Source organism: Salmo trutta, chromosome 13 (genome assembly GCF_901001165.1).
Source record: "Salmo trutta chromosome 13, fSalTru1.1, whole genome shotgun sequence".
In the NCBI taxonomy this organism is placed as follows: Eukaryota; Metazoa; Chordata; class Actinopteri; order Salmoniformes; family Salmonidae; genus Salmo; species Salmo trutta.
In genome coordinates this window covers 73,334,842-73,353,566 of record NC_042969.1, presented here as the reverse complement: position 1 = coordinate 73,353,566, position 18,725 = coordinate 73,334,842, and the positions used below count along the sequence as shown (strand labels likewise).

The following is an 18,725-nucleotide window of genomic DNA, read 5'->3' as shown; positions in this document are numbered from 1 at the left end:
TATCCAAAGAGACTTAAATCAATCATGTGTGCATACATTTTAAGTATGGGTGATCCCGAGATTCAAACCCACTACCCTGGCATTACAAGCGCCATTGCTCTACCAACTGAGCTACAAAGGACCCCTATCTGAGTCGGGTACACTAGTGTTGCCTGTCTCACCAGGTGCTGTGGAATCCCAGACAGGCGTATGACTTCCAGGGTATCGTTGATCCAGCTGTGGTAGCAGGGGTGTCTGTGCGGGGGTCGTCGCAGGCTGAACACCACTGTGTGGTTATGGAGGGAGGCTAGCCTCAGCAGCTGCTCCAGACTACACACGCTCTGGTTCCCCACCAGCATCACCTCCCTCTGAGCCATGGACTGGACCGTCCAGAAGGGGTCATCCTAGAGGAGAATGCACACAGATGCTCACAGTCAATCTGAACAATTTACTGTATTTCTAAGATTATATGGCAATCGTAATAATACACCACTTTATGATGAGAGATGAGATCAGGGGTCAATTCTATTTCAACTCAATCCAGTGAAGTAACCTTGATTGATAAAATTGGGCACTTTCTCCACATTCATCAGATTTCCTATCAGCCGAGTGGCAATGAAATGGACCCAAAACATGGGGGATAAATATAGGCCTAGTGAAAGAAAGGGTGGTGTGATGACTGCATGATTAAAAACCTTCAGAGAGTGAAAGATGGCATAAGAGTATACCATTCCTCCCTAGAGAGGGTGTGACAGACCATACCATTCCTCCCTAGAGAGGGTGTGACAGACCATACCATTCCTCCCTAAAGAGGGTGTGACAGACCATACCATTCCTCCCTAGAGAGGGTGTGACAGACCATACCACTCCTTCCTAGAGAGGGTGTGACAGACCGTACCACTCCTCCCTAGAGAGGGTGTGACAGACCATACCATTCCTCCCTAAAGAGGGTGTGACAGACCATACCATTCCTCCCTAGAGAGGGTGTGACAGACCATACCACTCCTTCCTAGAGAGGGTGTGACAGACCGTACCACTCCTCCCTAGAGATGGTGTGACAGACCATACCATTTCTCCTATAGCGGGGTGTGACAGACAGTACCATTCTTCCCTAGTGGGGGTGTGACAGAACCATTCCTCCCTAGCGGGGTTGTGAGTAATATTGTGGTACCTTGAGGAACCACTGGCCGGCGTTGAGGCTGTGTAAGTCTGTCCAGTTGAAGGAGGAGGCATCGTCCAGCTGTCTGGCTGGAAACACCTTCCCCACGTCTGTAGTCCTCCTCAAGGTGCGGTCTCGCATCAGAAATGGCACCCCGTCAAAGCTAGGACAGGAAAGAGTTAAACAGTCAGGTCTACTAATAAAATAGTATATTCATTGCCATACAGATTTTTTCAATATGATCTTATTTCTCAAAATCTCAGATTTTTATATCCCCTGATATTTTGTGGAAGTTCTTACAACAGAAATACTGAATGCTCTCTAAGGAAGCCCCAAAACACTTAAATCATGACAGAAACAGACTAGAGTTGTTTGAGGCAAAACTAACTTTACATCAAAGCTACTTTCATGTTGCTTGCTTCACCTTCGTTTTGAATGCCAACTCCTTTTCCCACCTTTTCAGTAAACCTCAAGTTTTAAGACATGGAAAACAACAAAATTACCTACACTTGGAATTGTTTGTCAAATTCAAAAGTAGAATCGCAACACTTTCGTAAGATTCCATACCAAGCAACTAAATCGGACCAAAAACATCATGTAGCCTATCATTCCTCATCATTCTTCAAGGCAAAACTGCTCCAGCTCCTTCAAGTTGGATGGGTTCCGCTGGTGTACAGCAATCTTTAAATCATACCACAGATTCTCGATTGGATTGATGCCTGGGCCATTCCAAGACATTTAAATGTTTGCCCTTAAACCACTCAAGTGTTGCTTTAGCAGTATGCTTAGGGTCATTGTCCTGCTGAAAGGTGAACCTCCGTCCCAGTCTCAAATCTATGGAAGACTGAAACAGGTTTCCCTCAAGAATTTCCCTGTATTTAGTGCCATCCATCATTCCTTCAATTCTGACCAGTTTCCCAGTCCCTGCCAATGAAAAACATCCCCATAGCATGATGCTGCCACCACCATGCTTCACTGTGGGGATGATATTCTCGGGGTGATGGGAGATGTTGGGTTTGCGCCAGACATAGTGTTTTCCTTGATGGCCAAAAAGCTCAATTTTGTCTCATCTGACCAGAGTACCTTCTTCCATGTTTGGGGAGTATCCCACATGACTTTTGATGAACATCAAACGTGTTTTCTTATTTTTTTCTTTAAGCAATGGCTTTTTTTCTGGCCACTTCCGTAAAGCCCAGCTCTGTGGAGTGTACGACTTAAAGTGGCCCTATGGACAAATACTCCAATCACCGCTGTGGAGCTTGGCAGCTCCTTTAGGGTTATCTTTGGTCTCTTTGTTTTAAATTACAGGTTGTAATGAAACAAAATAGGCAAAATGCCAAGTGGGGTGAATACTTTTGCAAGGCACTGTATGTCTCTCCCTCCCATTCCTTTAAATTAGGGCCGCACAGGGACCAGAGAGAGTGGAGGATTGTAAACACACACTAAATGAGCTTTCATGAACACAAAGGCACATACAGACAAGAAACGCACGTGGCTCCATACAGATACAATCACACATTCATAAAGATGGCACAAAATGAAAAGCACACAGACACACACAGCACACTTGTAACTGTATGCATACATCTATGTGCGCAAACGCACACTCCAACTCATTCACAAACATGTCCTCTATTGAATTTTCTCTTCTAGCTCATCTTGTCATCTCATGTTATCTAAAAACAGCCATGGGTCTATGAAAGTGCAGTCCTGGCTGCTACTACTACCGCTACTACCACCACCACCACTTATGCTAAAAGGGCAACAACTACCACCGCCGCTACTGCTAAAACTACTACCACCACCGCCGCTACTGCTAAAACTACTACCACCACCGCTGCTACTGCTAAAAGGGCTACTGCTACTACCGCTGCTACTGCTAAAACTGCTGCTACTACTACTACCGCTGCTACTGCTACTGCTAAAACTGCTGCTGCTAATACTACTACTAAAACTTCCGCCGCTGCCGCAATTACTACTAAAACTGCCGCCGCTATTACTACTAAAACTACAGCCGCCGCCGCTACTGCTACTAAAACTACCGCCGCCGCCACTAAAGCTACCGCCGCTACTAAAACTACCGCCGCCGCGGCTACTAAAACTACCGCCGCGGCTACTAAAACTACCGCCGCCGCGGCTACTAAAACTACCGCCGCCGCCGCTACTAAAACTACCGCCGCCGCCGCTACTAAAAATACCGCCGCCGCCGCTACTAAAACTACCGCCGCCGCCGCTACTAAAACTACCGCCGCCGCTGCTACTAAAACTACCGCCGCCGCTGCTACTAAAACTACCGCCGCTACTAAAACTACCGCCGCTGCTACTAAAACTACCGCTGCTGCTGCCCATACTACTATTAAATCTACCGCCACTGCCGCTACTACTAAAACTACCAGCGCCGCTGCTACAAAAACTACCGCCGCTACAAAAACTACCGCCGCCGCTACAAAAACTACCGCCGCCGCTACAAAAACTACCGCCGCCGCTACAAAAACTACCGCCGCTGCTACAAAAACTACCGCCGCAGCTACAAAAACTACCGCCACCACTGCTACAAAAACTACCGCCGCCGCTACTACTAAAACTACCGCCGCTGCTGCTACTAAACTACCACCTCTGCTGCCGCCGCCGCCACTACAACAACAACTACTACTACTACTACTACTACGGCTAGTACTGCTACTGCTAAAATTGCTACTGCTACCACTGCTACTGCTAAAACTGCTGCTACTACTACTACCACCGCTGTTACTGCTACTACTGCTACTGATAAAACTACCGCCGCTGCTACTAAAACTACCGCCGCCGCTGCTTCTACTACAACTAAAACTACCGCTGCCACAATAACTGAAACTGCTGCCGCCGCCACTACTAACACTACAGCCGCCGCCGCTACTAAAACTACAGCCGCCGCCGCTACTAAAACTACAGCCGCCGCCGCTACTAAAACTACAGCCGCCGCCGCTACTAAAACTACAGCCGCCGCCGCTACTAAAACTACAGCTGCCGCCGCTACTAAAACTACCGCCGCCGCTGCCACTACTAAAACTACCGCCGCCGCTGCCACTACTAAAACTACCGCCGCTGCCGCTACTACTACTAAAACTACCGCCGCTGCTACTACTACTACGAAAACTACCGCCGCCACTGCCACTGCTGCTACTAAAAGTACTGCCGCCACCGCAGCTACTACTACTAAAACTACCGCCGCTGCCGCTGATGATACTACTACTAAAACTACCGCCGCTACTGCTACTACAACTACCGCCGCTACTGCAACTACCACCGCTACTGCTACTACAACTACCACCGCTACAACTACCGCCGCTACTGCTACTACAACTACCGCCGCTACAACTACCACAGCTGCTACTACAACTACCACAGCTGCTACTACAACTACTAAAACTACCGCCACTGCTGCTACTAAACTACCACCTCTGCTGCCGGCGCCGCCACTACTACTACAACTACTACTTCTACTACTACGGCTAGTACTGCTACTGCTAAAATTGCTGCTGCTAAAACTGCTGCTACTACCACTGCTACAACTGTTACTACAACTACCACCACCACCGCTGCTACTGCTAAAACTGCTGCTGCTAAAACTGCTGCTACAACTGTTACCACAACTACCACCACCGCTGCTACTGCTAAAACTGCTGCTGCTACTACTAAAACTACTACTACTGCTAAAACGGTTAGTACTGCTACTGCTAAAACTGCTGCTACTACCGCTGCTACAACTGTTACTACAATTACCACCACCGCTGCTACTGCTAAAACTGCTGCTGCTACTACTAAAACTACTACTACTGCTAAAACGGTTAGTACTGCTACTGCTAAAACTACTACCGCTGCTACTGCTAAAACTGCAACTACTACCGCTGCGACTGCTAAAACTGCTACTACTACCGCTGCGACTGCTAAAACTGCTACTACTACCGCTGCGACTGCTAAAACTGCTACTACTACCGCTGCGACTGCTAAAACTGCTACTACTACCGCTGCGACTGCTAAAACTGCTATTACCACTGCTACTACTGCTAAAACTGTCACAGGTTGGTTGAGGTAATATGTAGGTAGTGTTAAAGTGACTATGCATAGATAATAAACAGAGAGTAGCAGCAGCTTAAAGGGGCAGGGTGGGGAGGCAATGCAAATAGTCTGGGTAACAATTTGATTAGCTGTTCAGGAGTCTTATGGCTTGGGGGTAGAAGCTGCTAAGAAGCCTTTTGGACCTAGACTTGGCTTTCCGTCATGCTGCCTGCCTGACTATAAGGGGCCGAATCCTGGACAGGAGGGCCAGACCAGCAGAATGACATGTGCTTGGCTGGACTCCTCCATCAACCACAGCAGACTTGACTGTACTCACTACTGATCTTGTTTGGCTGCACTGTGAGTCTCTTTCGGTGTGTGTACCTGATGGCCACGTCAGCCTCCAGCCCACTGACGTTCATCTGCAGAGCCCTCTGGAAGGACAGGATAGTGTTCTCTGGAGCCAGCTACAGACAGACGGACAGAGAGGAACATCAGCACATACATTATATTGATGTTTCATGGAGGTCAGAGAGGTTCATATACCTTACTGCAATCTGAGAGTTCACAGTTTCATATAGGTTTCAGAAGTCTAATACTCAGTTGAAATGCGCCATTTTCACATAGTATGTTTTTGGGGTGGTGCTGGAGATTTTTTAAATTTCCCATTAAATGGCTATGAGGAAACTTGGAGAATGGATTCCAGTTAAAAGTCATGGGTTATGAGCTCATATGTTTGATAAACAACGGACTATTGAACATAATGACTTGTGCAATACACGATATCAGGCCACATGGGTCAAACTGTTAACAGTCAGTGATACTGTAGTTCAAACAAATACTGTGAGGGGACTAGAAGCCTGGGAACATCAATGTAAAGTGCTGCTGGTAAACAGAGTGGGTCATGTGGTGTGTCCTGGGGGAGTTCTCAGGTCTTTAAGACGGCTAATTCCACCACAGTGTTTAACTTCTGGGGTGATCAACTACTGCAACATGCCCCAACCGGCTGGCTGGAGAGCAGAGCAGGGGTGTGCGTGTCTGTCTGCTGCTCGCTGGATGTGTCATGTGTACGAGTCATTAGGACAAGGCTTCTCAAACTAGGGGAAGCCTGATTGGGGTCGCGAGAGCAAGTTCACGCTTAGTTCATCGAACAAGGGGTTACGTCAGTAACATCTGGTAACCACTAGATGCAGTTATATTAAACAGAGCGGTTTCTGTTTCCTTCCTACAAATGTGGCTTTTGAATGGTTTAAGCTACAAAATATTATGACCCCATCACTGAAAGACATGACTCTCAGGAACAAGTTGGTATGTATGGTTTCCCTTTACTTTGCCCACAAGCTGTTAGAACCGAGTGGACAAGACCAAGCACTAAATTAGACAGGGAGAAAAATAAAATCTGTAACCACGTTTCCATCCACAGTTTATATGCAAGTCATACCGTAAAAAATCACGACAGCTGTGATGGAAACAGGAAGTTTCGGTACCATTTTATAAATGCCAAAAAGTAATTTGTTAGTTTGACATAGTGGGATATTGTGGTGTCTGTAAAATGAATTATGAGCAAATATTGTTTTGCTCATTGTATCTGCGAGCTGTTGGCTAGAGTGCACGTGCGAAGACCAGAGTAGGCCCATTTGCTATTTAACACAACAGTTTGTGACAAAACTATTGGTAGAGTTGAAAATGCCATGGAAACACATTGAACATTCTATTTTTATTTGGTACATCAAAACTCACGTGAAAAAGTAAATTTTATGTGCACTGTCAGTATGCACTGATTTTTATCTGCAACAAGTCAGTTTGGTGGAAAATGTGCATATTTTCTTTATGCAGATCTTAGAATATTCTCATGAAAAATCTGTTGTCAATTGGATGGAAACCTAGCTAATGATGTTATTTTCTACACAAAAGATCATACAACATTACCTGATGATCTTCTGAACTTCCCAATACCTTTCTGATGCATTTCAGTCACTTCAAACCATATCAGCTTCAGATTGAAATACTGTCAAAAACACTGCCAGACTGATTTGTAATAGACTGTTATAGCCCAAATTAAAAAAGTAAACATTGGCTGGTGATTAAATAAAACATTTTTTAATTGGTGGGGTCCCAAATAATGTTTTATAGCAAAATGGGGTCACGGGACAAAAATGTTTGGGAAACCCTGTGTTAGGAGTTGAGAGGTGAGGCTTTGGCAACAGCATGAGAATTCTTCATGCTCTAGGCTTATACAGTATACAGTCATACAGCATCTGGCTGACAAGTCAAACAAAGCAGGCGTGGGCTCTCTCACACACACACACTTCCTCTCAATCAAATACACAATTTAATTTGATAAAATACAACAAACAAATGCTTTTAGATGCCGGAAAGGAAAGACATGCCTGGGGAGAAATGGAGCACAACGTGATATGAATGAAGAAAACAAGTGAAGAAATACTAGACATGGTATCATATTAAATCTTACTTCTATAGATTGAGCTGATAGGTAAATAATCTCACATACAATAGCCTATAGTTTCTATATAGTGCTTACAGAAAGCCCAGAATGTTTACAGCATCTATTTCTGGGCTATTTTCAGCTCGGGTTCAGAGGGTCATTAATACACTAGAATAGCCATAGGTAGTATGAAGGAAGTGAGTGGGTGGAAATATCAAGGTAAACTGTTGGCCAGCATGGTTTCTTTAGTGCCCTCTACGTAGGTTACATCTCTATGGGTCTGTTATTGTATACTCTATAAGCATAGCGTAGGAGGTGCTTCCCCCTACAAGTCCTCTGAATGGGCAGCTGGTTCAGCTGACTCACCATGGGGGCGCCCTGGTGGCCAATGATGTCAGGGCGTGGAGTGAGGTTGGCGTGGTCCATGATGCAGGGGGAGGTGATGGAAAGGGGGGCCATGTAGAGGCCCAGTAGAACACTCAGGTAGAGCAGGAGAACCACTACCTGGAACCCTGGGCAGGGGGTAGAACACAACATGGATATAAAATGAATAGAAACCCTGGGGCAGGGGTAGAACACAACATAGATATAGAATGAATAGAAACCCTGGGGCAGGGGTAGAACACAACATAGATATAGAATGAATACAAAACCATGGGTTAGACAATTTAAACAAAATGAATAGAATACCTGAGTATATAGAATAGCTATGGCCAAAAGTTTCAATGTCATGGAATACTTTTTTGCTCTCGTCACAGATGTCTATTGTACTGAGATGGTCAAGGACAGAAATAAATAGCACATCTGAAAGTAGCTTCTCTATGAGCAGGAAGACCATTCACTAAATGTTTCTTAACATTTTACATGGACAGTTTGGGTTGAGATATATACAGTGTCAAAGCCAGCCAGCCTCTAGCCACACTTTCTCCTGTTCCATCTCTGTGTGCTGTAGTGCAGGTAAGTGATGATGAATGTAGCTAGAGTACATCACTGACACAGGAGGTCGGATTCATTTCAAGGTCAGTACTTGGGCCAGATCGACTGCATCAGAAGAACTCTTGTTACAGACACAAGGCTGAAAGCCTTACATTTACATTTTAGTCATTTAGCAGATGCTCTTATCGAGAGCGACTTACAGTAGTGAATGCATACATTTCACACATTTTTTTTCTGTGCTGGCCCCCCGTGGGAATCGAACCTACAACCCTGGCGTTGCAAACACCATGCTCTACCAACTGAGCTACAGGGAAGGCCTTCACCCTCTGCCCTCAGAACCTCTGGCATTCACAGAGGTACACCAGCTAGCTACACATCTAACCTCACGTCCAGGACCTATTGACCTCTGTAAGCCACCGCTAGACCACAGGCTAATGTATGCTGCACTGAAATAGATTTTATTTGTTGAAGAGATATACAGTGCATTCGGAAAGTATTCAGACCCCTTGACTTTTTCCACATTTTGTTACGCTACAGCCTTATCCTAAAATGGATGAAATTGAGAAAAAATAATCTACATACAATACGTCATAATGACAAAACAAAATCAGGTGTGTAGAAATTTTTGAAAATGTATGAAAAAAATACAAAACCATCACATTTACATAAGTATTCAGACCCTTTACTCAGTACTTTGTTGAAGCACCTTTAGCAGCGATAACAGCCTTGAGTCTTCTTCGGAAGCTTCGCACACATGTATTTTGGGAGTTTCTCCCATTCTTCTCTGCAGATCCTCTCAATCTCTATCAGGTTGGATGGGGAGCGTTGCTGCACAGATATTTTCAAGTCACTCCAGAGATGTTCGATCGGGTTCAAATCCAGGCTCTAGCTGGGCCACTCAAGGAAATTCAGAGACTTGTCCAGAAGCCACTCCTGCGTTGTCTTGGCTGTGTGTTTAGGGTTGTTGTGCTGTTGGAAGGTAAACCTTTGCCCCAGTCTGAGGTCTTGAGTGCTCTGGAGCAGGTTTTCATCAAGGATCTCTCTAATATGCTCCGTTCATCTTTCCCTCGATCCTGACTAGTCTCTTAGTCCCTGCCGCTGAAAAATATCCCCACAGCATGATGCTGCCACCACCATGCTTCACAGTAGGCCAGACGTGACACTTGGCATTCAGGCCAAAGAGTTCAATCTTGGTTTCATCAGACCAGAGATGTGGCTTTTACTGAGGAGTTGCATCCGTCTGGCCACTACACCATAAAAGCCTGATTGGTTGTCCTTCTGGAAGGTTCTCCCATCTCCACAGAGGAACTCTGGAAGAGTGAACATCGGGTTCTTGGTCACCTCCCCTGACAAAGGCCCTTCTCCTACGATTGCTCAGTTTGGCCGGGCGGCCAGCTCTAGGAACAGTCGGTTCCAAACTTCTTCCATTTAAGAATGATGGAGGCCACGGTGTTCTTGGGGACCTTCAATGCTACAGAAATCTTTTGGTACCCTTCCCCAGATCTGTGCCTCAACACAATCCTGTCTCGGCGCTCTACGGACAATTCCTTCGACCTCATAGCTTGGTTTTTGCTCTGACATGCACTGTCAACTGGGGGACCTTATATATATATAGACAGGTGTATGCCTTTACAAATCATGTCCAATCAATTTTACCACAGGTGGATTTTACCACAGGAGGACTCCAATCAAGTTGTAGAAACATCAAGGATGATCAATGGTTAACAGGTTACACCTGAGCTCAATTTCGAGTCTCATAGCAAAGAGACTGAATACTTGTGTAAATAAGTTATTTTATTTTTTATAGATTTGATAAAATTTCTAAAAACCTGTTTTCACTTTGTCATTATGGGGCATTGTGTGTAGATTGATGAGGAAAAAAACGAATTTTATAAATTTATGTATAAGGATGTAACGTAACAAAATGTGGAAAAAGTCAAGGGGTCTGAATACTTTCCGAATGCACTGTATTTCAATAAGACTAGCCTGGTAAAATGAAGGATAAATAAATTATAGGGTTTTTATATTGTAGCAATATTACAGCACGCAATAATGTAACTCTTCGTTAAAAGTTACTGTGAGAGTAAACAAACTGCTACGGGCACTGTTCTACCCAAATACAAAGTATAAAAAAATGGAAATGGAGTGTCTATAAACTACAACTGAATATTCATTAAAGTAATGTGCCTCCAAAAATAGCACTGATGATTCAGTATTTAATCTAGATCCCCAAGCAACTAAGAAACACTACTCTGCCTCCCCTGTACTACAGATTTAAGGATGGCAAAAATACCCCAGTACTTGATGTCTAACTGGCCATGTCAACAGACCTCAGGGCCTAATAATGTCCTGTGGACTGGTGGTGTCATGTGAGGCCAGAAGAACGCCTAGTATCCCTGCCAACCTGACGGGGGCCTGGCGGGGGCTTGCCCTTTGTGTACATGGTGTTAATCATTTAAAGCCCAGGGCTCTGTGAGGCTGTTATAGGAAAACTCCACCCAAAATCTATCTTTTGGTATTTCTTTCATTAGTCCGTTGTTGACATAGTCCCAAAAGGTTTTGCTTGTCAGCAATCAAGTTTTCAAGATATGTAACTTTCAAAAAACAGAAGTCATCACCGTATGATGCATGTTGCATCCTATGATGTCAACAATGGACTAATGAAACATACCAAAAGATTGTTTTTGGGTGGAGATTTCCTTTAAGTCATGTGGCAGTAGTGGCTGAGCTTTCTTCAGTGAGGTGAACAGTCGGTAACATGGTCTAGTGTTGTCACAATACCAGATTTTTTTTTTTACTTCAATACCGATACCAGGTTTAGTATCATAATACTAGATACCAAAACGATATTCATTACCAAAAGGCTACTCAATAGTGAAATGTTGCCACTGCAACAAAAAAAGAAAGCGTATTACTGTAGCTAGTCCCAGAAAACCACTGGGGTTGATTTTTTTATTTTTTACATTGAACAATATGTTGATAACTGGTAGAACTACTAAAATAACAAATAGAATATCTTCAATTTTTTATAAAATGTCTTGCAAAAAATAAACACCATTAAATAACATAAGAATATCTTCAACTTTCCTTATGCAAAACTATAAATCGGAGACTCAGAGCAGACAAAAGCTTTAATTTACTTATCTATGGCCAAAATATTGGGTCAAATTACGTTCATTAGAACTATAATTCATTATTCATTACAGCTAAATAATGTACTAAATGAACAGTTTAGTTCCTAAACCACAAAAAAAAACACTGAAGCTCATTTTTTAAGCTTCTATATCGCAATAGTCTACACGCCATAGATGGAATTTACACAGTATACTACGATTCCCAGAGTGCATTTCACTTCCCATGGTGCAATGCTCTGCCTAGGGCTGCTGGCAGGCTAGCAAGCCCAGACAAATGTGAAGTAGTCTAAATATATTGCTGTCAAGTTATTAGTGCATTTCACCTAACTCTTGGGTTGTGTAATCACATTATAATGCTCACATGAATGTCATTCTAAATATATTGTAATGAAACAGGCAGGGAGCGTGGTTCGAACTATCAACCTTATGGCCCGAAGGCCAGCGCGCCATCGACTGTACCACAAAAGCATGCTCGTGTGGCTGAGTCGATATCCGTGCTTATAAAACAGGGTCGCTACAATATGTTCATACAAAAACAATTCAAATTTCGTAGAATAACTACAACGTTATGATGCAAATGTCATGTGTAAAATAGAAAAAAATACTATGTAGTTTTGGAACTAAACGTCCCTTGCACTGCTTTGTAACACCTTTTGCTTAGTTTATCGGTGGGCAAGCCCTCATCTGCACCGCAAGCAAAGTATTCCCACAGTTCGCTTCTGGAGACAGTTTTGTCAACAAGCTGCAGACGTGGAGGTATGATGTTTTCTTTTGAAGAAGCCATGACGTCGGCATTTTCGCTCTCCTCTCTCTTGCTTATTAAAACTGGCTGGCGCTGTGTCAGCTGCATGCACAAGCGCAAGTAGCCTGGCTAGCTTACTACTGCCCCCTTGAGAAGATTCAGACAAATTACTAAAAAGACTCAATCCTCTCAATCCATATATGACCTGAGACACATTTGATAGAAGTACCGAAAGTAACAAAAACTCTAGTACAGAAGTTTCAGTATACCGTGCAACACTACCATGGTCAGTAACACAGTCGGTTCGGGTCGGGCTGCTTACTTATTTTTTCTGTGCGGGCGACCTGCCCAGCCACCAGCCAGGCCAGAGCGGTGACAGCCACCAGAGCTCCTAGGTGTAGGAAGGGACCTGTTGCCTGGACAGGGGACCAAAGGAGACCCATTCTATTAATGAAATCATTCAGTGTTGAAGGTGTGGAATTACTACTCTCAATCACAGTTGTCAATAGTATGACATACGGTAGGCTACTGCATGATTACTAAAACTATAAATTATTCAATAAAATAAATTATTAATTAACATATTGACTCAGTCTTAATAATATATATATATATATATTAGACGCATTTCCATTTTGAATGTTGCAATTTTATGTACAGTAACTGTCAAAGGTTTGGACATATCTAGTCAAAGTAATGGACTGTCGTTTCTTCTTCTTATTGGTGTCCTTAGGTAGTGGTTTCTTTGCAGCAATTTAACCATGAAGGCCTAATTCACACAGTCTCCTCTGAACAGTTGACGTTGAGATGTGTCTGTTACTTGAACTCTGTGGAGCATTTATTTGTGCTGCAATCTGAGGTGCAGTTAACTGTAATGAACTTATCCTCTGCAGCAGAGGTAACTCTGGGTCTTCCTTTCCCGTGGCGGTCCTCATGAGAGCCAGTTTCATCATAGCGCTTGATGGTTTTTGCAACAGCACTTGAAGAAACTTTCAAAGTTTCCGTATTGACTGACCTTCATGTCTTAAAGTAATTATGGACTGTCATTTCTCTTTGCTTAATCGAGCTGTTCTTGTCATAATATGGACTTGGTCTTTTACCAAATAGGGCTATCTTCTGTATACCACCCTTACCTTGTCACAACACAACTGATTGGCTCAAACGCATTGAGAAGGAAGGAAATTCCACAAATTAACTTTTAACAAGGCACACATGTTAATTGAAATGCATTCCAGGTGACTACCTGATGAAGCTGGTTGAGAGAATGCCAAGAGTGTGCAAAGCTGTCATCAAGGCTACTTTGAAGAATCTCAAATATACAATGTATTTCTTTAACACTTTTTTGGTTACCACATGATTCCATGTGTGTTATTTCATTGTTTTGATGTCTTCACTATTATTCTACAATGTAGAAAATAGTAAAAATAAAGAAAAAACATGGATGAGAAGGTGTCCAAACCTATGACTGGTACTGTAGTTCAATACAGTTGTTCACACATGATTTTTCAAGAATATAACCACATATCAGGAAGGTGTCCTGTGTAATACAGTATGATGCACAGCCCTAAAGGGGCACGGGTTGTTGAACTGACCTGGAGTGATATAGGAATGACTGCCCACTCCTCCCCCCATATTTGATTGACAGATATGAATCCGATGGAAGTGGTCAGCAAGGCAGCACTCACTCCAATCTATGGGGGCAAACAGAGAGTGTTACAGACAATCACACACACACACACACACACACACACACACACACACACACACACACACACACACACACACACACACACACACTTCCCCCCCAAGGCTAACTATACCAACCATCTGTAGTGTTTGGCCAGATAACAGCACCCTGGGGCAAGATGTTACTGCTTTCACAACCCCCAGGAAAACATGAACTCAAAACGTGGGGTTCAGGCAGTGTTCAGTCGGCCACTTGAAGACACACACACACAGTATACAGGCCATATACACATATGCGCAATTACAGTCAAACACTAAAGCACGTACAGTTGAAGTCGGAAGTTTATATACAACTTAGCCAAATACCTTTAAATTCAGTAAAAAAAAAACTGACATTTAATCCTTGTCAAAATTCCCTGTCTTAGGTCAGTTAGGATCACCACTATATTTTAAGAATGTGAAATGTCAGAATAATAGTACAGAGAATTATTTATTTCAGCTTTTATTTCTTTCATCACATTCCCAGTGGGTCCAAAATTTACATACACTCAATTAGTATTTGGTAGCATTGCCTTTAAATTGTTTAACTTGAGTCAAACATTTTAGGTAGCCTTCCACAAGCTTCCCACAATAAGTTGGGTGAATTTTGGCCCATTCCTCCTGGCAGAGCTGGTGTAACTGAGTCAGGTTTGTAGGATCCTTGCTCGCACACGCTTTTCCAGTTCTGCCCACAAATTTTCTATAGGATTGAGGTCAGGGCTTTGTGATGGCCACTCCAAAACCTTGACTTTGGGGTCCTTAAGCTATTTTGCCACAACTTTGGAAGTATGCTTGGGGTCATTGTCCATTTGGAAGACCTATTTGTAACCAAGCTTAAACATCCTGACTGATGCCTTGAGATGTTGCCTCAATATATCCACATAATTTTCCTTCCTCATGATGCCATCTATTTTGTGAAGTGCACCAGTCCCTCCTGCAGCAAAGCACCCCCACAACATGATGCTGCCACCCCCGGCTTCACGGTTGGGATGGTGTTCTTCAGCTTGCAAGCCTCCCCCTTTTTCCTCCAAACATAACAATGGTCATTATGGCCAAACAGTTCTATTTTTGTTTCATCACACCAGAGGACATTTCTCCAAAAAGTACGATCTTTGTCCCCATGTGCAGTTGTAAACCGTAGTCTGGCTTTTTTATGGCGGTTTTGGAGCAGTGGCTTCTTCCTTGCTGAGCGGCCTTTCAGGTTATGTCAATATAGGACTCGTTTTACTGTGGATATAGATACTTTTGTACCCGTTTCCTCCAGCGTCTTCACAAGGTCCTTTGCTGTTGTTCTGGGATTGATTTGCACTTTCCGCACCAAAGTACGTTCATCTCTAGGAGACAGAATGCGTCTCCTTCCTGAGCGGTATGACGGCTGCGTGGTCCCATGGGGTTTATACTTGCGTACTATTGTTTGTACAGATGAACGTGGTACCTTCAGGTGATTAGAAATTGCTCCCAAGGATGAACCAGACTTGTGGAGGTCTACACATTTCTTTGAGTTCTTGGCTGATTTCTTTTGATTTTCGCATGATGTCAAGCAAAGATGCACTGAGTTTGAAGGTAGGCCTTGAAATACATCCACGGGTACACCTCCAATTGACTCAAATGATGTCAATTAGCCTATCAGAAGCTTCTAAAGCCATGACAATTTTCTGGAATTTTCCAAGCTGTTTAAAGGCACAGTTAACTTAGTGTATGTAAACTTCTAACCCACTGGAATTGTGATACAGTGAATCGTAAGTGAAATAATCTGTCTGTGAACAATTGTTGGAAAAATTACTTGTGTTGTGCACAAAGTAGATGTCCTAACCGACTTGCCAAAACTATAGTTTATTAACAAGAAATTTGTGGAGTGGTTGAAAAACTGAGTTTTAATGACTCCAACCTAAGTGCATGTAAACTTCCGACTTTAACTGTACATACACAAACAAACACACCAAAAATAGCACACTTGAGCATTACCTTGTGCAGCCAGTGCAAGTTCAGCTGTTGTCCCACTGCTATGTGGCAAAGTGCTAAAATCTGAAAGAATAGACACACATAAATAAATCACATCACGTGAAATTCCACAACCACTGTTTTCAAAACAGGTCAACAGCTGCATGTGCCATCATAACTTTCACGTGTGGACTTGGTCCAGACATGCATGGCGACACGTTTCTGCCCTGCCAGGTTACACCCCTAACATTACCTGGCTGTTACCCAGGGCCTAGACACAGTATCAATATCATCTCACAGTGAAAGTTTGATGAGATGACACAACTCACCATTAAAAATGCAATATAAGTGAAGCCGGCAGCGGTAGTGGCCAGGATTGGAACGGTCCCGTCGCTCCACTCCCCAGAGCGGTTATATAAAAACCTGTCAAACGGAAGCCAGTTACACAATAGTAGCGTCTCATGGATATCAGGGCAGGCTACAGTTAGTGCTGCTTTGGTCTGTGAGATGAGCGGAAGATTGTAGAAACCAGCACTGGCCAACCAGGAGTAGGTGTTGACACTGATCTAATGTTAGTTTTGTGTTTCATCTAGTGGAAAAGGTTTGGATTCGGGGGGGAAGGGAAGCGGATCCTAGATCTGTGCCTAAGGGCAACGTCGAGCTCTTATCCCCAGGGGTCTTTTTGTAAGCCTGAGGGAAATTAATTGGCTGACTATAGATTATTTTTTTCATTTAACTACGCAAGTCAGTTCAATTCTTATTTACAATGACGGCCTAACCTGGCCAAACCCGGACGATGCAAGGCCAATTGTGCGCTGCCCTATGGGACTACCAATCATGGCCGGACGTGAAACAGCTTGGATTCAAACCAGGGACTGTAGTGATGCCTCTTGCACTGAGATGCAGTGCCTTAGACTGCTGCGCCACTCGGGAGTCCTAAATGATCTAACAGCCGACACTGATGCTTAAACCGGAAGGCTTGAACTCCCAGGGCAGGCATAACGTGTTCTAGTGTCCAGGATCCTAGGCCTTCATTATCCCCATAAAAAAAACTAACAGACAGATACACACAACAAAGGAAGCTGCTCAGAGCAAATGGCTCCAGTCGCTTCTTCTCTGTAATGAGAATTGGTGCACAAGGAAATTATGTAACTATTACAGTTGAAGTCGGAAGTTTACATACACCTTATCCAAATATATTTAAACTCAGTTCTCACAATTCATGACATTTAATCCTAGTAAAATTCCCTGTCTTAGGTCAGTTAGGATCACCACTTTATTTTAAGAATGTGAAATGTCAGAATAATAGTAGAGTGATTTATTTCAGCTTTTATTTCTTTCATCACATTCCCAGTGGGTCAGAAGTTTACATACACTCAATTAGTATTTGGTAGCATTGCCTTTAAATTGTTTAACTTGGGTCAAACATTTCAGGAAGCCTTCCACAAGCTTCCCACAATAAGTTGGGTGAATTCTGACCCATGACAGAGCTGGTGTAACTGAGTCAGGTTTGAAGGCCTCCTTGCTCGCACACGCTTTTTCAGTTCTGCCCAAAAATCTTCTATAGAATTGAGGTCAGGGCTTTGTGATGGCCACTCCAATACCTTGACTTTGTGGTCCTTAAGCCATTTTGCCACAACCAATGAATTATGCTTGGGGTCATTGTCCATTTGGAAGACCCATTTGCGACCAAGCTTTAACTTCCTGACTGATGTCTTGAGATGTTGCTTCAATATATCCACATAATTTTCCATCCTCATGATGCCATCTATTTTGTGAAGTGCACCAGTCCCTCCTGCAGCAAAGCACCCCCACAACATGATGCTGCCACCCCCGTGCGTCACGGTTGGGATGGTGTTCTTCGGCTTGCAAGCCTCCCCCTTTTTTCACACCAAAGTACATTCATCTCTAGGAGACAGAACGCGTCTCCTTCCTGAGCGGTATGGCGGCTGTGTGGTCCCATGGTGTTTATACTTGTGTACTATTGTTTGTACAGATGAACGTGTAACCTTCAGGCATTTGGAAATTGCTCCCAAGGATGAACCAGACTTGTGGAGGTCTACAATTTTTTCTGAGGTCTTGGCTGATTTCTTTTGATTTTCCCATGATGTCAAGCAAAGAGGCACTGGGTTTGAAGGTAGGCCTTGAAATACATCCACAGGTGCACCTCCAATTAGCCTATCAGAAGCTTCTAAAGCCATGACATCATTTTCTGGAATTTTCCAAGCTGTTTAAAGGCACAGTTAACTTAGTGTATGTAAACTTCTGACCCACTGGAATTGTGGTACAGTGAATTATAAGTGAAATAATCTGTCTGTAAACAATTGTTGGGTAAATTACTTGCGTCATGCACAAAGTAGATGTCCTAACCGACTTGCCAAAACTATAGTTTGTTAACAAGAAATTTGTGGAGTGGTTGAAAAACGAGTATTAATGACTCCAATATAAGTGTATTTTAACTTCCGACTTCAACTGTATGTTAACGTGGCAAATTATAGATGCCTTGTTCTAAAAAGACTGTCTCCTTAAGGCTGTGTCTCCACACACAGAAGCGTAAGTACATCACTGGGCCCAGGCTTCCTGCCAGAGGACCTCTACACCAGACAGTGTCAGAGGAAGGCCCTA

At 43.5% G+C, this 18,725-nt stretch overlaps 1 protein-coding gene across 4 annotated transcripts in view; it reads right to left on the bottom strand.

Moving 5' to 3' along the window:
* Positions 1 to 18,725, bottom strand: part of LOC115206496 (glycerophosphodiester phosphodiesterase domain-containing protein 5-like) — a 100,907-nt gene that overhangs the window by 9,352 nt on the left and 72,830 nt on the right. For all 4 annotated transcript variants that reach the window (XM_029773557.1, XM_029773559.1, XM_029773558.1 and 1 more), the window contains exons 4-11: positions 16,430 to 16,523; positions 16,125 to 16,184; positions 14,027 to 14,125; positions 12,757 to 12,850; positions 7,989 to 8,134; positions 5,561 to 5,643; positions 1,151 to 1,301; positions 162 to 383 (exon numbers count right to left, since the gene is read on the bottom strand). In XM_029773557.1, the coding sequence (XP_029629417.1) occupies positions 162 to 383; positions 1,151 to 1,301; positions 5,561 to 5,643; positions 7,989 to 8,134; positions 12,757 to 12,850; positions 14,027 to 14,125; positions 16,125 to 16,184; positions 16,430 to 16,523 (949 nt within the window). The remainder of the gene's footprint in view (positions 1 to 161; positions 384 to 1,150; positions 1,302 to 5,560; positions 5,644 to 7,988; positions 8,135 to 12,756; positions 12,851 to 14,026; positions 14,126 to 16,124; positions 16,185 to 16,429; positions 16,524 to 18,725) is intronic.